The sequence below is a fragment of the Diceros bicornis genome, chromosome 6 (assembly GCF_020826845.1).
Source record: "Diceros bicornis minor isolate mBicDic1 chromosome 6, mDicBic1.mat.cur, whole genome shotgun sequence".
Taxonomy (NCBI): Eukaryota; Metazoa; Chordata; class Mammalia; order Perissodactyla; family Rhinocerotidae; genus Diceros; species Diceros bicornis.
In genome coordinates this window covers 68,181,536-68,207,757 of record NC_080745.1, presented here as the reverse complement: position 1 = coordinate 68,207,757, position 26,222 = coordinate 68,181,536, and the positions used below count along the sequence as shown (strand labels likewise).

General features: G+C 37.8%; 1 protein-coding gene across 4 annotated transcripts in view; it reads left to right on the top strand.

Moving 5' to 3' along the window:
• The first annotated feature begins 2,086 nt into the window (after positions 1-2,086).
• Positions 2,087-26,222, top strand: part of PCGF6 (polycomb group ring finger 6) — a 37,327-nt gene continuing 13,191 nt past the window's right edge. For 2 of the 4 annotated variants that reach the window (XM_058543915.1, XM_058543913.1), the window contains exons 1-9: positions 2,088-2,480; positions 3,281-3,380; positions 3,471-3,567; positions 4,357-4,412; positions 4,513-4,572; positions 5,490-5,598; positions 10,444-10,471; positions 18,598-18,696; positions 25,527-25,613. In XM_058543915.1, coding sequence (XP_058399898.1) covers positions 2,121-2,480; positions 3,281-3,380; positions 3,471-3,567; positions 4,357-4,412; positions 4,513-4,572; positions 5,490-5,598; positions 10,444-10,471; positions 18,598-18,696; positions 25,527-25,613 — 996 coding nt within the window. In that variant the 5' untranslated portion in view covers positions 2,088-2,120. Of the gene's footprint in view, positions 2,481-3,280; positions 3,381-3,470; positions 3,568-4,356; positions 4,413-4,512; positions 4,573-5,489; positions 5,599-10,443; positions 10,472-18,597; positions 18,697-25,526; positions 25,614-26,222 lie in introns of all 4 variants that reach the window. The other 2 variants (XM_058543916.1, XM_058543912.1) reach the window with 2 other exon arrangements.

Genomic DNA, 26,222 nt, shown 5'->3' with positions numbered 1-26,222 from the left:
TATCAAGAGATTTACTAAAAAGAATTGCCTTACACAATTATGGGGGCTTGCTAGGCAGGTCTGAAATCTGTAGGGCAGGCCAACAGGCTGGAAACTCCTGGACAGGAGCTGGTGCCACAGTGCACAGGAAGAATATCTTCTTCCTCAGGGGAATCTCAGTGTTATTTCTAAGGCCTTTCAACTGATTAGATGAGGTCCATTCAGATTATAGAGGATAATGTGTTTTACTTAAAGTCAACTGATTGCAGATGTTAATTACATCTACAAAATACCTTCACAGCAACACCTAGATAAGTGTTTGATTGAATTACTGGGTACCATAGCCTAGTCAAGTTGACACATAAAACTAACCATTGCACCATAGGACTGACAAAGCCTGCAGATATTTCTGTTTACCAACTAAACGGATACCATCCAGTGGCAGTAATGCAAGTTCATGATTCACTCAGCTTGCCAGTTTTGAAAATATGCAATTATAGATTGCAGTTTTTTTTAAATTTTGGGATTTTCAATGTTTCACATTCTCCAAATAAAACAAAGCTTTATTGATATTATTATTATTAATAGTATTTTCAGGGGGGCGGCCCCATGGCGTAGCAGTTAAGTGCGCGGGGCTCCGCTGCTGGCAGCACTGGTTCTGATCCTGGGGATGCACCCACGCACCGCTTGTCAGGCCATGCCATGGCGGCGTCCCACATAAAGTGGAGGAAGATGGGCACAGATGTTAGCTCAGGGCCAGTCTTCCTCAGCAAAAAAAAAAGAGGACAATTGGCATGGATGTTAGCTCAGGGCTGATCTTCCTCACAAAAAAAAAAAGTTTATTAAAAAAATATTTTCATATCATACTACTTCAAAATTATATAATTAAAATGCACAGTACAAGAATTCTTCTGTCGGGTAACTCTTAAAATGTTGAGAGGTTAGAGGCTATGACTAATCTAATGTAATTATGTGGAGGATCTTCCAGTTTTAAGCCTTTGTAAGGAGAGTATCTCAGGTGAATATGCCTCTTTCTTTCAATCTCTCTCTTCAACTATCCTCTTTCAATATCCTAGTCCAGTTCCCATCCTCCTCCCTTGAGAATCTTTACTCCACTTGGAGGAGACATTTCCTTCCTTCGATTTCTTCTTGGATCTTGCAAACTTCAGTATCTCAGACTTGACCAGACTTTGGGGACTGCAGAGGGAAAGGTGAGGTCTAGTCCAGGAACAATGGGTGCACACCAGATCTGGTTCAGTTTTCCCCTAATGAGCCTAGTGACTTGATTTCCAGTTCCGCGAGAAGCATGTACACCACCCCCAAATTAGCATTAATTTTACTCAGTGACAACACATTCTCGCTCAAATGTAACTTCCCCCCCCAGCTTTATTTCATTAAGGAGCATTTGACTCCTTCCTGAATCTGGCTTGCAAGCATCGTGACATTAGCTGGCACTCTTAGTCAGCAAGCATCAAGTACGCCAACTCCAAATCTCTCTCCTAATATAATGGGGGGAGAGGGGCGTGTGGGTCGGTCTCAGTTCCTGCTATAGTAGACCCTTGATAAATGTTTGTTGAATTAAATGTAATCGATTTTCCTTTATGCGATGTGAAATCATGGATGGTCTTCTAATGGCGATTAAATTTCCATCCTGTGGCAATACAAAGTTTAATTCCTCCAAATAAATAAACTTACATATTTCAAAATAGAAACTACATACTTCATAATGGAAATAATCTTGGATGGAAGAAACGCATAATTGGCTCTTAAATGAAATCATTGTTATTCGCAATGCAACATCATTATAGCACCTATTTCAATGTTCCGCGCATCAATCGATGCAGATAGAATATTGTTGTCTGAAAGGGTACCAATTTCGTGGTTTTCAAAAGGCAGTGAAGAGAGCGTCAGCCTTTCAAAGGAAAAATTGCGTGAGATTCCCCCAAGACCCTGCCCACAAGCCACGCCTTACGTACCCGAGCGGCTACACTCACGCCCGGCTTAGGTGAGGGGCAGTGAACCACATTTCCCAGCGGTCCCTGCGGTCTTCCGCGCCTGCGCACTGGCAGCCTCGGCAGGCGGGCGGAACTCCCGCGCTATCCAGCTGCTGGGTCTCGGCTTGCTTGTTCTCTGCCGCCCGCATGGAGGGGGTCCCAGTGGTGACGCCCTGTAACGCGGGCCCTGCCAAGGCCGAGGGCGCCGCAGCCATGCCGCCCCCACCTCCCGTCTCCCCGCCTGCCCTCACCCCGGCGCCCTCAGCGGGTGAGGAGGGCCCTCCGCCTTTGCCTGAGGCGGGGGCTCCGGGCTGTTCGGGGTCCCGGCCCCCTGAGCTGGAGCCGGAGCGCAGCCTGGGCCGCTTGAGGGGCCGCTTCGAGGACGAGGACGAGGAGCTGGAGGACGATGAGGAGCTGGAGGACGATGAGGAGCTGGAGGAGGAAGAGATGAGCCACTTCTCACTGAGGCTGGAGGGCGGCCGGCCGGACTCCGAGGACGAGGAGGAGGTATTTGTAGCCCCTGCCCGAACATGCAGGGCCGAGGGGCTTCCGGGACGGAGCCGGCCTGCTTAGGAAGGGCCGGGCTGGGGCCCCAGCTCGCGGCTGCAGCCTTGGCACTGGCGTCGACCTCCACCCCTCCCTACCCTGCGTGCCTAGGCGTCTTGCGTGGACTGAACTTCTGTCCCGGCCCAATTCCCTGCCGACTCATCTTGTGAGGTTCCTGCAGATCGCTTAGGCTCTCCGGGTCCGTCCGACTCACTCGTTCTGTAAATAATTACGGAAGCTACTGCGTGCCAGGCGGGTAGGCGCTAAGGGTACCGTGCCCCTGCCTTTCAGGAGCTTCCAGTCGGACGGAGGAAACAGTCTATTTCTGCAGGGTGTTGAAAGGATGGCAAACCGTTGCCACCTAGTCAATATCTAATTTGGAAAAAAAAAATTTTTTTTTTTTAAATGTGGTAGCGAATACTTCCTCAATTTAGGTAATACACCTGCCAGTCAGAATTAATATAGTAAACTTAAACACTAATATCCGGAAAGTTTGCCCGTTTTGTAAGTAGTTTATAAAGTAAGATGCCGCTCATCTGGCGATATACAGTATATCCAAAAGAATGAGATCTTTTTGAAACATCGGTTTATATTGTTATTGTAACTTTCAGCGGTATTTTGAAGGGTTGGAGTTACTGTACCATGCTTCCATTGTTGCAAAATAAGTTACACATTGTTTATAATGAAATTTGGGTATTACGGTTTAAGAATTTGAGAAGACAAGGACTTGTGTTTTAACACTATTTCCATTGCATTTGCAGCGCCTGATTAATCTCTCTGAGCTGACCCCATACATCTTGTGTTCCATTTGCAAAGGTTACTTAATAGATGCAACTACCATTACAGAATGTCTTCATACATGTAAGCACAGAGTTCACATTTCCAAATAATATATTCAATTTTTGAAATGTCTTGAAAGCATCCTAATTTAAACATTTTCTTTTTCAACAGTTTGTAAAAGCTGCATTGTAAGACATTTTTACTATAGCAACAGATGTCCAAAATGCAACATAGTAGTACATCAGACACAACCACTCTATAACATAAGGTAAGAAGAATATATAAGTAAAATTTTTATTTTAGTATACTTTTTCTGAAAGCTTGAAGTTGTGTAGTTGGAAATAAATCCTTGACCTATTTCAAAATTAGAAGAAAGGGAACTGTATAATCTTTAAAGAAATACATGTGGAGCGCTTACTGTGTACCAGGCACTGTGATAGCTGCTGGGGACTTAAAAAAAAAAAAGCACAGGCCTCTTTTCTTGAGGGTTTTAATTGCATCACTCAACTTAATGAGGCTAGCTTAGGCTTGTCATTTTCTGTATATTTAGAATTCTGTTTTTCAAAAGTAATACCTGAAACAACTGGCCTCTTTAGAAAAGCCTATCTGTCATAGGTCATTGTGGCTTATTAATCAAATTTTCAGTTCATACTTAGTTTCCTAAGGGAAGAAAAATACTGAAAGTGTATTGCTTTCATTCATTCAGCAAATACTATTACGTTTTTACTACCTTCATAGAAGTGTGCTTTGCATATGATACACAGAACTTCAAAATACAGTCTCTGCCCTCAAACTCACGTTCTTATCAAGAGACTAAAACCAGTACGTGTTGAAAAATTTAGCAAACTGTTCAAGAGTCTATGGTTACTTATGATTACATATAATTACTTGAGGTTTTCTCAGGTGAGAACCATGAGTACTACCTAAAAGAAACTCATCTCTGAGAAAGGAGATAATCTACTCTCAAGAGAAAACAGTTACTTAGAAAGAGCATCACTCTGTACCAAAATGCATTTTCCTGAATTCTGAGGCATTCTCCATCCTTTCCTTTTATTAGGTTGGACCGACAATTACAAGACATAGTGTACAAATTAGTGATCAATCTAGAGGAAAGTAAGTTTATTTTATTACATAGTTGTGAATCCCAGAATCTCTGCTGACTCTACTAGTTACATTTTAAGTGTAATTTAGTCTGTGTTTTATCATTTTTTAGGAGAAAAAAAGCAAATGCATGATTTCTATAAAGAAAGAGGTCTAGAAGTACCTAAACCTGGTAAGTTTGGGTGTATACCATAATGTATTTATAGATTAAAGAATACTAACTTAATAAACTTTACTCCCTTTGAGGTTCTTTTTGGTGATAACTGGTTATTTTATGATCAAAGAGAGAAAGATTTTGAAGGTAATGATGTAGTGTAATCCAATTTAATTATTTATAACAATTAAAGAGTACAGGATCTGGAGCTAGATTGTCTAACTTTGATCCTAGCTCTGCCACTTTACTAGCTGTATGACTTTGACAACTTATTTCAATGTCTTAGTTTCCTCATCTAGAAAGTAGAGATAATGATAGCACTTCATAAAATTGTTGTAAGGATACACTGAGTAATACAAAGCACTTAAAGCAGTGCCTGGAACATAGTAACTGCTCAAATGTTAGTTTTTATGATGATGGTAATGTCATAGTATGGAAGTCAGATTTGTGTTTAAATCCTGGTTCTTCCACTTACTACGTGGGTGACTTTAGGCCAATTGCCTACTCTCACTAAACTGTAATCTCAGTTTCTTTACAGTTAAAAAAAAAACAGTAGTGGTAGTACCTGTGTCATGGGATTATAATAAGGATTAAATGAGATGATGCCTGTAAAGTGCTGAGCATGAGCCCCCAGCACGTAGTATTGCTCGTTAAGGGTTATCTACAACTGTTTTTGCTGTTATGATGAGCCCTCTTTGTGGCCCTGATAAACCAGCCACACATGTATGCCTTTCCTTGTGGAGTGGTCCCCAGGCTTGCCTATACTTTTACTGGCTTTGACAGATTCGCTGATGTTATTAAAGGAGGGGAGATTGAGTGCTTTACGATCTTTTAAATAGTTGACATAGTTATAATATCTGTGTAACTATTTTTCAAAGATCTCAATTTATGAAAGTTTTATTCTAACTCAACTTTTTTGTTCGGCTATCAAATAGCTGTTCCACAGCCAGTCCCTTCAAACAAAGGAAGATCTAAGAAAGTCTTAGAATCAGTGTTTCGTATTCCACCTGAGCTTGATATGTCTTTATTACTAGAGTTCATTGGGTGAGTACCCTACACCTCTTCCTCTTAACCTTAAAATAAAGAATTTTTTAAGTCCCAGCAGTTATGAAGTCATCCTGAACTCGGGTAAGACCAAGTTTTTCTGATGTCCTTTTAAAAATTAATTATGGGGGCCGGCCCTGTGGCTTAGCGGTTGAGTGCGTGCACTCTGCTGCTGGCGGCCCGGGTTCGGATCCCGGGCGCGCACCGACGCACTGCTTCTCCAGCCATGCTGAGGCCGTGTCCCACATACAGCAACTAGAAGGATGTGCAGCTATGACATACAACTATCTACTGGGGCTTTGGGGGAAAAATAAATAAAATTATTAAAAAATAATAATAATAAAAAAAATTAATTATGAAATATTTAAAACTTTGAAAAAAGTCTAAAGGATAGTACAATAACCACTTGTATCTCCATCATCTGGCTTAAATAAACGATGCTAATATGACAGAAGCCCCTTAGCTACCTCTTCGTGTTCACTCCACCTTCTCTTAGAGGTTAATAACCACTTTCCTAAAAGTAATGATTGTCATTCCCATGCATTTTTTTTATATGTGTACCACCAGTATATCTGTTCCTAAGTAATATGTAGAATTGTTTTTGCCCATTTAAAACTTTAAATAGTATCATACTATAAGTGTTTCCCAACTTGCTTTTATCACTCACCATTGTGTGATTCATCCATGTTGAAATGTACAGCTCTAGTTCCTTCATTTTCACCATTGCCTGGTATTCCCTTAAAATAAATGTACCACAATTTATCTTTTCTTGTCCTGTTGAACATTTTGCTTGTTTCCAGTTTTTTTACTATTATGAACAATGTTGCTTTAAACATTTTATGTCAAGACTATTTTACTTCTCAGTCACTTCCTCCTCATAACCCTAGGTTGCCTGTATCATTTATTTAGTATCTAGCTTGTGCTATGTTGTATTTATCTATGTATTCATCTTGTGTTCTCAACTGATACTAAAGACCCCTAAGAGGCAAGAAACCTTTCTTATGTCCCCACAAAGCCCCATAGTAGTAGTTGATGATAATGAAATAAAGATCTCTTTGGAGGAATGAGAAGAAACCATGTAATACCAAATTTTAAATCAATAATTTCTGTTACTAAAGAATGTGCTCCAACCTAAATGTCCAAAAGAGAACTGGTTAAATAATGGTATATAGCACATGAATATGTGCTAATATGGAACGATCTCCAAAGTGTCTTAAGTGAAAAAAGCAAGATGCAGAAGAGAATATATAGCGTGTACCCATTTATATTTTTTTAAAAAAGAAGGTGGTGGAAAATATGTGCATATACATAGTTTTTTACATGGACAGACCATTACTGAAAGGACGTATAAGAAAATCTTAATGGCGGTTGTCTCTGGAAAAGGACTGGAGACTATGAGTCTAGGATGGGTAGACTTTTCATTGTATTTGAATTTTTACCATGTAACTTGATTTTTAATAAGTCTAGTTAATTAAAAATTGAAAATTGAAAGGAATTTGTTTCTAAAAAATTATTTTGGAGAGGGCCGGCCCCGTGACTTAGCGGTTAAGTGCACGCGCTCTGCTACTGTCGGCCCGGGTTCGGATCCTGGGCGTGCACCGATGCACCACTTCTCCAGCCATGCTGAGGCCGCGTCCCACATACAGCAACTAGAAGGATGTGCAACTATGACATACAACTATCTACTGGGGCTTTGGAGAAAAAAAAAAAAAGGAGGAGGATTGCCAATAGATGTTAGCTCAGAGCCAGTCTTCCTCAGCAAAAAGCGGAAGGTTAGCATGGATGTTAGCTCAGGGCTGATCTTCCTCACACACACGCACAAAAAAATATTTTGGAGAAATGTAATCTTTTCCACTAATGCACAGTAGGAGCTGACAATCAGTTTTTTTAATACCCTTTTTGAAAAGTGGCAGATGGCAATAATGCAAAGATAGCAAAGATGTGACAGGTGTCCCACCATTACGTCTTTGCCCACAGCAGAAATCAATAATTAATCATGGCAGGGTTTCCTTTTTTTTTTTTTTTTTTTTGTGAGGAAGATCAGCCCTGAGCTAACATCCAGGCCAATCCTCCTCTTTTTGCTGAGAAAGATGGGCCCTGGGCTAACATCTGTGCCTGTCTTCCTCCACTTCACATGGGATGCCGCTGCAGCATGGCCTGACAAGCGGTGCGTTGGTGCACACCTGGGATCCGAACCCAGGCCGTCAGCAGCGGAGCACGCGCACTTAACCGCTACGCCACTGGCCAGCCCGCAGGCTTTCCTACTGTGTGAGACTTGACCACAGTGCTCAAGACAGTCATTACCACTTACCAAAGTTGTTACATTATTAACACGTTCCCTGCTATAGAAAAAAGAGCCTTCACTTGGAATAAGGAGATCTAGATTTAAGTCCTAGCTCCTCTGTTATCTAGCTTTGTAAACTTGAACAAATTGCTTTTTGTTTGTTAGTAAATTGTTTATTAAGGTCCTGCTATGTACCAGTGCAGCACTCTGCTAGCTGCTGGGAATATAGTTTGAATGTCAGCCATCACCCTGGCCCTCTTGGAACTTCTAGTTTTAACTTCTCAGAGCATCAGCTTCCCTATCTGTAAAACGAGAGAATTGAACCTTATATGTTGATGATTATGGTGGGTAGTCTGTCTACCTCATAATATAGTCCTTTATCTGCTTTCAAATGGTTAACGGGAAGAAAGCTTCCAGTGTGGCAAGGAGTCCTTTTGAAAAAAAGCTTCTAGTGGCAGAGTCCTTTTGAAGTCCCCAGTCCCCAGAGTTAAATCCCCACATTTTCCCTATGTGAAGCTTTTGTATTACCACAAAAGTCAGGCTACTGAGGGTAACCCATAGGAAGTTCTTTCGTGGGAGATGAGTTTTAACCTGATGTAAGGACAAGGACAAATTTGGTCCACTGGTGACCCTGCTTGAATTGGAGGAGCAAAAATACTGAGGTCGGTTCAGCCTGTGGACAGTAATTTTTCAACCACTGGAATATGAAATTACATTTCCCCTCTGAATTGGGTATGCATCTTTTGTGATCTTAAGATAGTCTCATACTTCTCCTTTTTGTTCTTCAGTTTCTGTGTGTAAAGTAGAAGATTATAAAAAGAAATAACTTCAGACAGGCAGTATAGTGTGTATAGAAAGAGCATAGGCTTTGAAGAGTCTGACTTGATATGTAACCCTTGGGATGTAGCTTAACTTCTTTGATCATCCGTTTCCGTTTTTCTAAATTGGGGATTTTAATAGCAACTCACAGGATTGTTGTAAGAATCAACACATGGTATTCCTAACATGTCTAAACTATTATCAACTAGTGAATATTGAAATAATGTAGGGTCGTTCAAAAATAAAGGTTAGTTTGTGGTACTGTAATATGTACATCTGCCTAGTAAAGAAAATGGACTCGTGAGATAAGTGTGATATGACAAAAATTTAATGCTGTCTTAAGCTCAGTGGTGTTTAGTAAACTAGGGAGGTGATATCCCACTGTATGCTGTGTTAGTCCAACTAGAGTATTATGTTCAGCTTTGAGTACTACATTTTAAGAGAGATGTTGGTAAACTGAGGTGTAACCAGAAAAGTAGAAGGTTTGAAAACCATGTCATAGGTGGTAGCAGAAGGAACAAAAATATTTAGTCCAAAGAAGAGAAAGCAATCATAAGCCCCTCAAGTTAATTTCAAATCTTTAGAGGGTTATCACATAAAAGACTGGATCTAATTCACAAGAATACTCAAAGGCAAAACCAGGACCAGTCGTATAAGTTACAGGGAGAAACATATTTGATTCAGAGGAAGTAAGCAATTTCTAACAAAGTTGCCCACAAATGGAATGAACTGACTTTCAGTTAAGGAGCTCTCTGTCTCTTTAGGTATTCAAGTAGAGTCCATATACCGTGGATTCTATAGAGATAATTCTTGTAAAGAATAGGATATTTTATTTTATAATTCTAAGGTTATGTTATAATCTTAGATTTATATTTTTATATAAAATGTATATATAAATTTATACTTTAATTTATTATATATACTATATAATGTAACATTATATTTCTCTTATACTTTTATCTAAGAATACTCTGTCTATGATGTAGTTGTGATCTTACCTATGTTTCACAACACGGTAGGAAAAAAGAACGTGGGCTTTGATGCTAGGTACACCTGAGTTTGAATCCCAGCTTTATCACTTACTAGCTCTGTGACTTTAAGCAAGTTATTAAACCTCTCTGAGCTTAATTTTCCTCATCTGTAGATTGGGGTTACTAATACCTGATTTGCAGGGCTTTGTGAGAACTAAATGAAAAACACGCTAATATAATGCTTGGTATATAGCAGATGCTCAACAAAGTTAGTGCTCCTTACTTCCTCATGATATAAAAAAGTAATTGATTTAATCAAGAAATCTACACTTCTAAGTGAAAGGCAAACTGAGTAAATCGTGCCCAGGTGATTATGCTACAAGTAAAACAACAGGAAACAGAGCAGCCTTCTTGTAAGAAATCTATCTTGTAAAGGTTACTATAGAGAAAAAAACACATTAATTATGATAGGAAAAGAAAAGAAGTTTTACTTTAAGCTGGAAAATGTTAGAATGCCACATGTGGGGAAAATCTAAATATTAAAAATATACTTTTAACTCCTGGAAATATACATACTATAAAACACTGGAGAAAACTGCCATTGCCTTACCACTAGGTGGCAGAAGTGACAATTTACTTCATTTGTTTAAACCCACGTGACCATGTTTAAAACTAAATTGATGTTCCTCAAATATTTATTTTCATCTCATTTTTTGTGTTATATGATTAAACATTTTAAAATATTTTATTAATTTTGCTTTCATTTTTCAGTGCTAATGAAGGCACAGGACATTTTAAGGTATTTACTTTTATTTTTCATTTACTTCACAAGAGGACCCTGTAGCACAGAAATTTGAGAGTCAGATTAGCAATCATATGAAGATTGTCTTCAATTACAATAAAGAGTGTTTTATAAATAAAAGTTGTTGAAATGTAGAGTACATTTAATAATGCTTTCTTATATTGTAATAGGTTTATGAGAAAAGAGTTACTAAGTAGGGATTTGTTATTAATTCAGAACAGTGGTCTAAGGAAACATAAGAGTAATTTTTAAAACTCTAAAACCAATTGCTATGTTAATTTGATGATAAAAAAATGTTTCAAAGCATTTTTTGCATAGTTGGCATTTAGAATTAAAAATGAGCTTAAAATTTTATTTGCATGTAACATTTTTGTCTCAAGTTAACCTGCCCTAACTTGTTACTTCAGTCATTTACTGAAATTTTAGAGGTAACAATGAACTCCTTTGTAACATAGTTAAGTTCAGAGTTGTCTTAAAGGCTCCAGTATCACAGGTGCCATTGCACACATTGTTGCTGCTATAGTATGAGTTATTCAGGGAAGGTAACTTTTTTAAAAGGTATAAATCAGGCCTTACAGTTTCTTGGGATTGTAAATATATAAGGAAATAGGTAACTTTGATCCGTTTAGATTTTCAGTGACTTTGTCAAAGTCTATACTAAAATTTGGGTGAATTGTACCTGGTTGGATATACTTTTTGTTTTGTGAATACACTGGCTTAGAGGCAGGAATTAAAGCATAGGAATAGATGTGTACTTCTCTGGACGAAGTATATTATAGATGTTTCCCAGAGATCAGTGTGATGGAGGGAATGCAATGTTAAGTTTGGTAACTTTGAACCTCTTCTAAGTTGTAAAATATCGAATTTATGGTGATTAACTTTAAGAAGTTCTTTCATAGTAGTGTGGTGGGTGAGAAAGTGGCATATAAGTTTCTATATGGGACAAGTACGGTGTCATATGCTGCTAGAGTTCGCTGAAGACATCTGTCCAATGACCTGTAGTAGCAGACAAGCCAACAGAGTATAAAAAACTTAGGAAGAAAGGACTAGAAATTAAATTGAAATATTAGCCTATTGCTTCCACAAAAGCACATACGCACCAAAATATTTACTGATCCTCACACATCAAAGAAATTTGATGACCATACCACCTATGAAGTGTTCTTGCCAAAACAAAGAAATGTGAAGATGATTACACTCCTAGATTTAATTATTAATTTACAGGAAATCCAGGGGACAAAGGAACATGTTAAGTGACACCATAGGAATATAATAAGCCAAATCTAGACAGTGGAAAACTACAAGACAGACAAGTCCGTTTCTTCAACAAATGGAAAAAGGTGAAGAGGGAACATGTAGATAGAATGTATTGATTAAGAGAGACTCAAGGGACATCAACTAATTACAATGTATGGAGTTTATTTGGATTTGATTTGAAAAATAAGCTGTGAAAAATTTATGAGTTAATAGCCCCAAATTGGAAACAACCTAAATATCCATCAACTGAGGAATAGATAAGCAAAATATGGTATATTTTGTATATATCCACACAATGGAATATTATTTGGCAATAAAAAGGAATGAAGTACTGATACGTGCTACAACATGAATGAATCTTGAAAACATAAGTTAAGTGAAAGAAGCCAGGCACAAAAGACCACGTATTTTGTGATTCCATTTATATGAAATGTCTAGAACAGAGAAATTCATACATATGGATAATAGATTAGTGGTTGCCAGAGGCTCAGGAAAGGGGAAATTGGGAGTGACTGCTAATTGGTACGAGGTTTCTTTTTGGGTGATGAAAATGTTCTGAAATTAGTGGTGGTGGTTGCATAACTCTGTAAATATACTAAAAATCATTGAAATGTATACTTTACAATGGTGAATTTAGTGATATGTGAGTTATATCTCAATAAAGCTGTTAAATTTTTAAAAGATAACTAAGCCAATAGCTGATAGAAACTTGGAATAGGGCCGGCCCCATGGCTTAGCAGTTAAGTGCATGCGCTCCGGTACTGGCGGCCCTGGTTCAGATCCCGGGCGCGCACCGAGACGCACTGCTTCTCCGGCCATGCTGAGGCCGCGTCCCACATACAGCAACTAGAAGGCTGTGCAGCTATGACATACAACTGTCTACTGGGGCTTCGGGGAAAAATTTAAAAAAAAAGGATTGGCAATAGATGTTAGCTCAGAGCCCGTCTTCCTCAGCAAAAAGAGGAGGATTAGTGTGAATGTTAGCTCAGGGCTGATCTTCCTCACCAAAAAAAAAAAGGAACTTGGAATAGAAGCATTGTTTGTAATATATTTAGTGTATACATTTTGTATACGTTTTGAGAGAACAAAAATATATCTGGTAAAAATAATATATGCATAAATTAGAATTTTAGTCTGAGTCCATCATTTGTTATGATGTTTTTTTCTTGAAATCTTTGTTTTATTTTTATTCTCTCTGTAATGACAACCCTAAAAACAACAAAACCATTTTCTACTAGGTAAGAAAATTCAGATAGTTGGTGAAATTTGAACATTTACTGGATATTTTCTGATATCAAGGAATTTTAAAGTATGATAATGGTATGTTTTTAAAAAGAGTTCTTATCTTTTAGAGATACATACTGAAGGATTTACAAATGATGATATGATGAAATGATATGCCTGGGTTTTGCTTCAAAACCAATCAGGGAAATATGAGCCAGGAAGTAGTTAGGATGGAAAATGCGTGAGATATATTTAAAATAAGATTGGCCTTGAGTTGATAAAACTACGTGATAGGTACATAGAAGTTTATTATACTGTTCTCTCATAGTTTTGAGACATTAAACTTTCAGTTTTAGCTGATGATACAGATGTTAATTTTCAGGCTTTATGGCTGTGAGAGGTGATGAATTTATTGTTTCAGAAATAAATTGTTCTTTTAATTCTGCATTTTGTGACTATTTTTACTTTGCTAAAACAGTCTTTTGTACTTTCTTAACAAATTGGCAATGTTATTGTTTTTCTTTTAACTCTGTATTTATAATGGAGTTCTAGTTAGAGGTTTTGATATTGTAGCTCAGTATTCTCTACTGCTTAAAAAGCTGTTTTTGTAACTTATCTTTGAGTTCAAATAATAGGTGGTGGTGTTTTTGTCCATCTGCAGGCACATGTCTGGTTGTGTCTCTTTGTAAGGTTAGCAGCCGTTGGTGCTCAATGTCTAAGCCCATTAACTTAATAGGGTTTGGAAAATGATGCTATCATTCCTTCTTTTATTAGCTGAAATACTTCTATAAAGAGAAATTTCCCTTCATCTTTTTGGTTAGCCAGTGGTACAGTTTATATAGGAAAGGCAGAATAAATATTTGATTCTTTCCCTTACCAAGTTCAGAATAATGATTTGGTTTATTAGCATACTCCAGTCATGACCAATTAGGTATTGTTGTTTCTGTTTTTACTTTAATATGAACTCATGGATTTAGACATATTTGTGGTTTAAACCCATTTCAGTTATTATCCTTATTGATGTTCAATTTGTGCTATCATAGATATCACAGCCTGTGATAGCTTCCTTGCTATCTGATATGACAAGATGTTCCATGCTCAACATGTACATCTCTTGCCTCAGACACCAAATCAGTCATTTCTCCAAGGCATCCTAGTTCCTTTTGATGGTGCTATTTCAGAATCACAGTCTGGTTATTAAGAGTTCACCCTGCTACTGGATTGGTAACTGTTTCTAGGCCTTTTCAGTTGACAGAGATAGGAATTTTTTCAAGGTAAAATATAATTATGTGTTGATACCATCTTTTTAAAAGACATTTTTAGTGGTATGCATTATCTAAAGCCAGAAAATAACTGAATGTCTTGTAAATCTCCCTACAGATCTTAAACTAGCTTATTTCAACTTTCTTATCAAATTGATCTTTGTGTTATAGTTTGCAGGGAAGATTGCTCTGCTTAATTTCAAAAAGTGTAATTCTTCTGGAATTTTTTTTTCCTATTTATTTGCAGATGGTAGGAAGCTATTAAATGTAGCAGAAAAAATAATGAGTTGACCATTTAAATGAGAACTGGTTTTGTAGCCTTAAGCAAAAAAAAAAAAAGAAAGAAAGAAAAGCAAATTGTCTTCTAAAAAAGCTGAATCTGAATTATATGGGGAAAAAAGTCCTGTTAACTTGTGAGCTTGGGGTATGAGGACTAAGGTTGTTAATCATGTGAGAATCCCAGCTTGGAATGCCATGACTAGATTTTTCTTTCAAGTATTGGCAGATGTCATAATTCTCTTCTGGGTGATCTAAAAAGTACAGTATTGATAACTTTAGGTAAGTTGGATTAATTTGTAACGAACACTTGGGGTGAGGTGCTCACCAATAATTTGGAAATGAGGGAAATTGGACTGTCATCTGCTGGTATACCTGAAGCCTGTTATTGAGATGCTAAGCCCAGGAGGCTGACCTTCAGAAACGCACTGGTTGCCAGGCAGCCATCAGCTAGATGATCCAGAGAGCCGCTTCTCGAGGCACTTGGTGAGATTCTCATGCCAATCAGGCAGTGCTCCTTACAATGAGGGACCTTCATGGGGACTCCACCTGGGGCACTGCTGCATCTTAGTGAGACTGCTGCCTTAGTTCTGTGAAATGATTTCTATACCTGCATTAGAAGAACTTGGCCATTCTGGGCTCCCTCTCTGCTAGTGCTAGAAAAACAGTACTCAAGTTTTCCTAAAAGGTACCCTTTTAGTTCTGATTACCTCAGCTTTCCATTTGCATTGGATAGTAGTAGCCTTAAAATTGCCTCAGAGAGAGAGTAGCTGGGTAAGCATTAGTTTCTACTTTAAAACCCTGTGGGGGAGACGTAGGGAGAGAAGTCAAGATGGCGGCAAATGGCAGTAAGTACATACTTATCAATAGCTACTTTAAACGTCAATGGACTAAATGCCCCAATTAAGAGGCATAGATAGGGTGGCTGATTGGATAAAACACCAAGACCCGTATATATGCTGCATACAAGAGACACACTTCAGACATAAAGACGCTCACAAACTGAAAGTGAAGGGATGGAAAAAGATACTCTACACAAATGGCAATGAAAAGAAAGCTGGGGTAGCAGTACTCATATCAGACAAAATAGACTTTAAAACAAAGACTGTAAAAAGAGACAAAGAAGGGCATTACATAATGATCAAGGGAACAATCCAACAAGAGGATATAACACTTGTAAATATCCTCTAAATATCAATGTAGGTGCACCTAAATATATAAAGCAATTATTAACAGACATAAAAAGGATGACATGATTTTATACATAGAAAACCCTAAAGAATCCACCAGAAAACTTTTAGAAGTAATAAACAAATATGGTAAAGTTGCAGGATACAAAATCAACATACAAAAATCAGTTGCATTTCTATACACTAACAACAAAGTAGCAGAAAGAGAAATTAAGAATACAATCCCATTTACAATTGCAACAAAAAGAATAAAATACCTAGGAATAAACTTAACCAAAGAGGTGAAAGATCTGTACACCGAAAACTATAAAACATTGCTGAAAGAAATTGAAGACATAAAGAAATGGAAAGATATTCCGTGCTCTTGGATTGGAAGAATTAACATAGTTAAGATGTCCATACTTCCTAAAGTAATCTATAGATTCAATGCAATCCCTATCAAAGTTCCAACAACATTTTTCACAGAAATAGAACAAAGAATTCTAAAATTTATATGGAACAATAAAAGACCCCGAATATCTAAAGGAATCCTGAGAAAAAAGAACAAAGCTGGAGGTATCACACTCCCTGATTTCAAAATATACTACAAAGCTATAGTAACCAAAACAGCATGGTACTGGCACAAAAACAGACGCACAGATCAATGGAATAGAATCGAAAGCCCAGAAATAAACCCACACATCTATGGACAGCTAATCTTTGACAAAAGAGCCAAGAACATACAATGGAGAAAAGAAAGTCTCTTCAACAAATGGTGTTGGGAAAACTGGATAGCCATATGCAAAAAAATGAAAGTAGACCCTTACCTTACACCATACACAAAAATTAACTCCAAATGGATTAAAGACTTGAATGTAAGAACTGAAACTATGAAACTTCTAGAAGGAAACCTAGGCAGTACGCTCTTCGACATCGGTCATAGCAACATATGTTCAAGCACCATGTCTGACCGGGCAAGAGAAACAATAAAAAATAAACAAATGGGACTACATCAAACTAAAAAGCTTCTGCACAGCAAAGGAAACCATCAACAAAACGAAAAGACAACCTAACAATTGGGAGAAGATATTTGCAAACCATACATCTGATAAGGGGTTAATCTCCAAAATATATAAAGAACTCATGCATCTCAACAACAAAAAAACTAACAACCCAATTAAAAAATGAGCAAACGACCTGAACAGACATTTCTCCAAAGAAGATATACAGATGGCCAACAGACACATGAAAAGATGTTCAAAATCATTAACTATCAGGCAAATGCAAATCAAAACTACAATGAGATACCACCTCACGCCTGTCAGAATGGCTATAATTAACAAGACAGAAAACAATGTGTAGGAGAGGATGTGGAGAGAAGGGAGCTCTCATACACTGCTGGTAGGAGTGCAAACTGGTGCAGCCACTATGGAAGACAGTATGGAGATTCCTCAAAAAATCAAGGATAGAACTACCATATGATCCAGCTATCCCACTGCTGGGTATTTATCCAAAGAACTTGAAAACACCAATGCGTAAAGATACATGCATCCCTGTGTTCATTGCAGCGTTATTCACAATAGCCAAGACTTGGAAGCAACCTAAGTGCCCATCAAGGGACGAATGGATAAAGAAGATGTGGTATATATACACCATGGAATACTACTCAGCCATAAGAAACGATGAAATCCAGCCATTTGTGACAACATGGATGGACATTGAGGGTATTATGCAAAGTGAAATAAGTCAGAGGGAGAAGGTGAAATACCGTATGATTTCATTCATTAAGTAGTAGATCATAACAACAATAAACAAACACATAGAGACAGAGATTGGATTGGTGGTTACCAGAGGGAAAGAGGGGAGGGAGGAGGGCGAAAGGGATAATTCGGTACATGTGTGTGGTGGTGGGTTGTAATTAGTATTTGGGTGGTGAACATGATGTAATCTATGCAGAAATAGAAGTATAATGATGTACACCTGAAATTTATACAATGTTATAAACCAATGTTACTGCAATAAACAAATAATTAAAAATAAAAATAAAAAAATAAAAAAAAACCCTGTGGTCCCTCCACCTGTCACCTCAGACCATTGGATCAGATTTCAGCTTCATATGTCTAGATGTTAATCTTTTTATTTTCCACTTAAACAAGAAAACCCTTTATTGTGGAAAATTTAAAACTCATACAAAAGTAGAAAGGTTAAAGACTCATCACTCAACTTCAATAATTATAAACTCAGGGCCAATCTCATTTCACTATACCTTCACCACTTCTCCTTCCCATATAATTTTGAAGCAAATCCCAGACTATGTATCATTTTATCAGTGTATAATTCAATTTGTTTCTAAAAGATAAGGACTTTTTACAAACATAATAAATACTGCCATTTTAAAAATGAACAGTAATTCCTTACTCAAATATCCACCTAGTATTTAAATTTCCTAGATTGTCTCATGAAATTTTTTTGTAGGTTTGTTTAAATCAGGATCCAAATAAGATCCATACATTGTAATTGGTTGATATATAGCTCTTATTTATAGCCCTTACGTTTTTTTTACTCTAGCCATTCCTCCTCCATCTTGTTTTTTTTTTTCTTGCAGAGATTTTATTGAAGAAACTAGGTTGTTTTAGACATTTAATCTTGGGTATTCTCTGTCAATAAATTTTACTCTATTTTTGATGAGGTATTAAAATAAACCAGTAACCCTTTCTATTAAACAAAATTGTTGACATACTTTTCAGAGAGGGGAAGCTAAGCAGAAATTCTTTTCTTCTTCTTTGATAGGTAAATTAACTCAAATTGCGTAATAATTTTTCTTTCATAAGTTTATTGAATCATCTTTGCCATAAAATTTGCTTTAAGGTTTATACATTTTATGTATATTTAATCTGAAAGTAGTTTGTTCATTTATTTATTTATTTATTTGTAGCCATTGGAAAAGAAGTTTGTCCGAGTTTCAGGAGAAGCAACTATTGGGCATGTAGAAAAATTCCTCAGAAGAAAGATGGGTCTTGATCCAGCTTGTCAGGTAGAGTACATGTATATAAAGGGACAGGTGAAGTTGTGAGATTACCTTTAGCATATTGAAGAAAGAACTGTCTCTAGGATTTTATGCAGTGACTTTTGTCTTATGATATTGTGGATACTGTAAATGCTAACTGAATATTGGTACACAGTGATTCCCACCCCCAACTTTAATCAGATTTGACTTACCATCTGTTTCTTGGTGCCATTGAAGAAACGTGTGTCATCTATCGGTGTCAGAAAAAAGCTGAAGATACGAGAACTACCGAAGAGCTTCTAGAGCCCGAAGAGCTCAGTTCCAGCTCTTTCCTCTTTGGTAGGAGAGCAAAACATTACTTACCATCCATCTGCTTCTTCAGAGGACATCCTTGCATTTATTAGTTGCTCAAGTGTAACAAGCTAGCTCAAGACACCTAGAATATTTCACTTTTCTATGAAATATCTATCTAATATAGACCCTGTTAGTTTTTTAAGGATTGAAAAGATCTCCCATTCTAGCTATATAATGTTTTTGTGTTGTGGTGGGATGGAAACCTCAAATCTCATGTATTGTTAACATAAAGTGTAAGTATACTCATAATTCTAGTGATGTGGGCCAGTGAAAATATACATTTATATAGGTTTGCTTTTTCATTAGACAGATTTAGAAGGGATTTTTGTTTCTCCCTGTGTAAAATTTCATGGACTAATTTTTATCTAAAGTACCTATTTGCTATTGACTAAATTAATAGATATTTTAAAGCTGGCTGAAATTTTGCTTGTGTTTTCAGTACCAATATCTACTGGTACTGAATATATATTAAATCCAATGAAATGTGACTTGTCTTACTGAGCTTGACATAATGCTGGCTGTCTCTCATGGCAACTGAAAACTGGAGATGTCTTGTGTATCACCTTGTAGCCATAGCATTCTCAGTCTTTGGTTAGAAATAGAAAGCTGTTTAGAGACTCCTGGATAAAGAATTGTGAATGATCCCATAACAGTCTATTATTTTATTTATTTATTTATTTTTTGGTGAGGAAGATCTGCCCTGAGCTAACATCCATTGCCAATCCTCCTCTTTTTGCTTGAGGAATATTGTCCATGAGCTAACTAACACCTGTGCCAGTCTTCCTCTATTTTTTGTATGTGGTTTGCCGCCACAGCATGGCTTGATGAGTGGTGCAGGTCTGTGCCTGGGCAAGCCACGAGCCCCCGACCACCGAAGCGGAGCGCGCAAACTTAACCACTATGCCACCGGGCCAGCCACTATGTCTTTTTTTTTTTTTTGAAGAAGATCAGCTCTGAGCTAACATCCATGCTAATCCCCCTCTTTTTGCTGAGGAAGACTGGCCCTGGGCTAACATCCGTGCCCATCTTCCACTACTTTATATGGGATGCTGCCACAGCATCGCCTGACAAGCGGTGCATCGGTGCGCTCCCGGGATCCGAACCCAGGCCGCCAGCAGCGGAGTGTGCACCCTTAACCGCTACACCATGGGGCTGGCCCCCTATGTCTATTACTTTTAAAAGCAGAAGTCAGAAGACTTGCAGTTTATTGTCTAGAATAACTAAGAAGTGGCACCGAGGGGGCTTTCTCTAGGATACGTCTTCTGTGGCTAGATATCAATCAAAGCACAATTACCATTTATGAGTTTCACATTTGGTGTTTTAAGAAATTTGGTTGCCAAAACTCTAAATTGGTTTTGTGGTGTAAAAATGTGGGTTTATATTTTCCTCATATCATAAAATTTCAAGGCTTTTAGCATTTTGAAAAAAAATTATATAAAATTTGTTTCAACCTTTATTTTTTTTATTTATTTTTTTAATTAATTAATTTATTTATTTCCCCCAAAGCCCCAGTAGATAGTTGTATGTCATAGCTCCACATCCTTCCAGTTGCTGTATGTGGGACGTGGCCTCAGCATGGCTGGAGAAGTGGTGTGTCAGTGCGCGCCCAGGATCCGAACCCGGGCCGCCAGCAGCAGAGCGCACGCACTTAACCGCTAAGCCACGGGGCCGGCCCTGTTTCAACCTTTAATTTTCTCTGTCAGCTCTTGGCTCCATAGGTAAATATTCCTTTCCTATTCAGGTACTATATAGCTGATAACATTTATAAATTACTATTTCACCAAAATGTTAAAATCATGGAACAGAGAATTATCAAATATGGAGACCCATTAATTTGTGACTAAAATTGTTTAAGCCTTCTAAACCCAAGAGAGAGTAAACAAGAGTTACTTCTAATATGAACAAAACATTAAGCTAGTTAACCATTAATCAAAATAAGATTCTTGGTGAGCCCAGTCACTTGAGCCTGCTCTGCTAACCTTCTTTAAACCAGTTAGTCCCCAGTCAGAAATGTGTGCTTTGTTTACAGATACGTGACCTTTACGTATGGCTATTTACTAGCAGGAATGAGTGATTACTAGGAGACTGTTAAGTGATAAACTACCTTAAAGTTATTTGTGGCAGATCAAAATAAAAAATGACGACAGTTCTAAAAGATAAAAAACATATAGATCATGTGTTCTTAAAAGAGATTTAAGTTAATTCAAAATCAAATCAATAGGGGGGCCGGCCCCGTGGCTTAGCAGTTAAGTGCGCGCACTTACTACTGGTGGTCCGGGTTCGGATCCCGGGCGCGCACCAACACACTGCTTGTCCGGCCGTGCTGAGGTGGCGTCCCACATACAGCAACCAGCAGGATGTGCAACTGTGACATACAACTATCTACTGGGGCTTTGGGGAGAAAAAGGGAAAAAGAAAAAGGAGGAGGATTGGCAACAGATGTTAGCTCAGGGCTGATCTTCCTCACAAAAAAAAAAAAAAAATCAAATCAATAATTATTTGAATAGATTTCTTTCACATAGAGACTCCAGTGCCTCTGGATCACCAAGATTGATTTAGTGGTTTTTTGAACTCATTGATGTCTTATTGTATTTTGTTTTGTAGTTACTCTTACGTAGTCTTCCTTTTTACATTGTTTGATCTTTAGACCTTATTTTGCTTTTATGAAATGAGATTTAGAAAATGTATATCACATTGATCACTAAAAATTCCTTATATGAAAGATGTGATATTAGATTTTGTTGTTAATCCTACCATAATTAATTCCATCTTAAAAGATAGGTTCCTTTTTTATTATTATTTATTTAGTATATGACCTTAACCCTACTGTTAAATTGTCTCAAATCGTTTTTTAAAGAGACTCTGATGTATCATATGGCATATCCCTACCATTCATTTATTCTCTATTGATACTAAATTAAGCATCTCTGTACTTGGCTTTAGGAGTACAAAGATGAGACAGAAATTTTATGCCATCAGGGGACTCAGAGTTGTGTGGGAAAGATATAAGTAAACAACTGAATGACAATAGGGTATGATGAGTGTAACAAGAGCACAAGAGTAACTGTTTAACTCTGGAGGGGGTCAAAGAATGGATTTGAAGAATGGATAGGAATTTGCCAGGCAGACAAAGAAAAAAAGAACTCTGTATCAAAGAGAAGAGTATGTATGAGCAAAGAGGAATCAGCCAGTGTGGCACTGGCTCATTCAGTGAAAAATCCTGTCTTGGAAGCTCTAGTGTGATATTGCTTTTAAAATGCTTTTCCTCCATTCTTAAGACTACCTTCACATTCTGATTTCTGCTTTGAAATTCAGAAGTATTATAGTTTTCCTTTCTAAGACTTGATGCTCCAGAGGGAAGAAAGATGGTACAGAAAACAGTTAACAAAGCAGACCTGTGGCTGCTGTCTTTAGAAGGGCCTGCTTACAAGGTTGGCATATAGGAACATGGCTTGCAGAAAGTTCCCTCTGCTAATATGAAAAGTTCCCTAAGTGATGCAGGTGTTTCACTCTGCCTAGACTATACAAACAATAGATCTATGGTGAATACCTGCTTTCCTTCTGGGAGTCTGGAATTTGGTAGTTGCTAGGCAGAGAGTGCCAACATGAGCAGCCCTCAATAAAAACCCTAAACTCTACCTCAAATGGGCTTCCCGGGGCAGAAGCGTTGCACAAGTTGGCTGTATTTCCACTGCTAGAGAAAGGAGTACTCTAGGTGTATCTCTTCCTGGATTGGGAGGGGAGAGCATAGGAAGCCTGTACATGGATTTCTCCAGACTCCACCTACATCTTTTTCCTTTACTGATCCTGGCTGTGTATCCTTGCTGTGTTGCTGTGTTAAATCATAACTGTGGTCATGCTGAGTCCTGTGAGTCCTTCTAGCAAATAACCAAATATGTGGGTCATGTTTGTGGGACCCTCAGAAATGTGACTGTTTGAATGAAGTAATTTATGAAACATTTACAGTCAAGTAACTTTTATTTATTTATTTATTTTTTATAATTATTTATTTATTTTTTTTCCTCCTAAGCCCCAGTAGATAGTTGTATGTCATAGCTGCACATCCTTCTAGTTGCTATATGTGGGACGCGGCCTCAGCATGGCTGGAGAAGCGGTGCATTGGTGCACGCCCAGGATCCGAACCCGGGCCGCCAGCAGCGGAGCGCGCGCTTAACCGCTAAGCCATGGGGCCGGCCCTCAAGTAACTTTTAAAACTCAGCATGTAAAATTGAAAGAAATTTAGATGCTTCTCAGGGTAATGGATATATAAATTATGATAGGGGCCAGCCCGGTGGCACAGGTGGTTAAGTGCACACGCTCCACTGCGGTGGCCCAGGGTTCACTGGTTTGGATCCCGGGCGCGCACCGGTGCACTGCTTGTCAAGCCATGCTGTGGCGGTGTCCCATATAAAGTAGAGGAAGATGGGCATGGATGTTAGCCCAGGGCCAGTCTTCCTCAGCAAAAAGAGGAGGATTGGCAGATGTTATCTCAGGGCCGATCTTCCTCACACACACACAAAAAAGCTATGATATATTCATACAATGAAACACTATGCAACTGTGAAAGAGAGAGATCTATACTCCAGAAAGATGTCCATGGTGTATTAAGGTTTTGTTTTTTTTAAAAAAAGAATTTGTAGAACAACTTTTATAAAAACAAAAACAAAAAACTACGTGTACACATAGTGTCTAGGACCATACACATCAAACTGTTAGTAACTGGCCAACTTCTGGGGGTTAAGATTAAGTTGGAAAGAATAGTACCCAAACCATAAATGTGGTGAAGCCCACTAAGAGTAATGGTCTCTGGGTTGCTGAATACTTAATAAAAACATAATGATAGTTTCCAAATTCTTTAATTTTTCAATGGATCTAAGTTCTGTGCACAAGATCTGCTATCATTGCTTTCAAGTCATTTTGCAAACAGTATTGTTCTGCCAGTTTTAAAACTGATAAGCCTAAAATACAAAAGTTGTTACTAATCGGAGATTATGCATTACGAGATAGCACAGGGATGGACATTATGAGATAGACATGGGCCAAATCTAGCCTGCCATCTGTTTTTATAAATCAGGTTTTATTGGAACACAGCCATACTATGGCTAGTTTCGTGCTACAGTGGCAGAATTGAGTGGATGTGACAGAGATCTTGTGGCCCACAGAGCCTAAAATATTTATTATCTAGCCCTCTACAGAAAAAGTTTGCTGACACCTGAGATGCATTTAGGCTTTGGAGAAAGATGGACCTGGGGACAGACCTGTACTTTGCTACTTACTAGTTTTGTGACCTTAGGAAAGTTTAATGTCTTCACCTCTTAGTGTCCCTGTCTGTGAAATGGGAATTATAATACCTAGCTCACAGGAACGTGAAGATTAGATGAGATGACATATGTCAAATATGTAGTGTAACATATGGTATACATAGTGGCTACTTGGTTAAATGCAACTGCTTTTACTGTTCTTCCCCAGCCATGCTGAAGGTTTTAGGGAGATTAACGTGTTGGCGGTGTATGGGATTTTTAGAGTAAAAAGAATTTGAAGGTAGGAAGTCTGGTTAGGAGGTGGTTTCAGTGGCTTAAGCCTAGGAGCAGCAGTTGGAAGGATGATATGAACTTCAGAGGTATTATGAAGAAAGAAGCAACAAGACTTGGTAACTGATTGCCTGTGAGAAGAAAGGGAAAGGAGAAATAAGTGTCAGAGGTGATATTCACATTTAGAGGACAAGGAGAAATTTCATGCCATAAACTAAATAGGGACATTAGGAGATGGCGCCAATTAAGTGATATATATTAATAAGACATTAAGGACTCGATCCCATTTTAAGGCAGTAGGAAAGAAGCACTCAGTGAAAGAGATGAAAGATTTGCATTTCTATATTAGCAAGTAAGTATACTGAAATCTTATCACAGTATAGTATATAGCTATGCAACAATATCATTCTTTCTAGAGCATTCTATGTAAAAGTAGGTTTATCTTAGAGCTTTGATATTACTAAAGGGATACAAGACCTTGTTAATTAAGATTGTTTCATCCCTAAAACAATTCCTTAGTGTATACTTTATGTTAGTGTTAGACTTTTCCATTGTTGGAAAATGAGATATTCCTTGTAAGAGAATTATTCAAATAACTAATGATTTCCTTTTTAAGCATTATGTACCCTTTTAATCATTTTATCATTAAACTTTTTTAAAAAAGTGTGCTTTCCTGTGCCTTCTTATGCTGAATATATCAAATGTGATTTAACTTGTTCTCAGAGATTCAAGGAAATCATTTTGAATATCTGCTTTACTGTGCTGTTGTCCTCCTATGTCCTCTAATGCTCTTTCCATTTTACTTTGTTTACTTTTGGAAACAAGTTTCTAAAATCTTTCTTGAGAGTGTTTAATCAGTCTAAAATAAAATAACAAAGTCTAGTCTGGAAATAGTTATGTTGATTTTTCTAAATTTTTTCATATGGTTTTTTGAAGCAGGAAAGCAGTCTCATAACTCTCATTTGCCTGCAGGTAGATATAATCTGTGGTGACCACTTGTTGGAGCGATACCAAACTCTGAGGGAAATTCGACGTGCAATCGGTGATGCAGCAATGCAGGTAGGTCTTAGACTCTATCATGCTTGCGCCTAACAGGCAAGTTATTTCATGAAAGAAAAAAGTTCCATGTTATCAATAAAGTTTTAATAACTATTATACAATTTCTTAAAATTACTTGGACTATATATAACAAAGGTAATATTGAATGCTTACTCTGTGTTGGGTACCTTTCTAAATGGCTTATACGGATTAGCTCTTTTATTCCTCATAATTCTGAGGTAGGTATTCTTTTATCCCCCATTTTAAAGATAGGGAAACGAAGGTACAGAAATGACGTGTAACTTGCCCACAGTGAGTTAGTGGGGAGCCAGGGCTCAAACCCCAGGCTATTTGATTCTAGAGGTCTTGCTCTTTTTTCTCTGTCCACTCCTGCAGTAGAGCCTTGAAGACTACTGGGTAAATATATCTGCAAGGACATTTCTTTTAAGAAAAATTTGCAGATACTCATTAGGCTTTAGAGACTTAACATACCATTTCTTGCTCAATAGGTAAGAAACACAGTGTAATGATTTTGATGTTTTAATTAGCCTGTAATGTGTGTAGGAATATAATGTGAAAACTCCTAGTATGAATGAAAAGCAAGATAGGATCTACAATTTTAATGAAGAG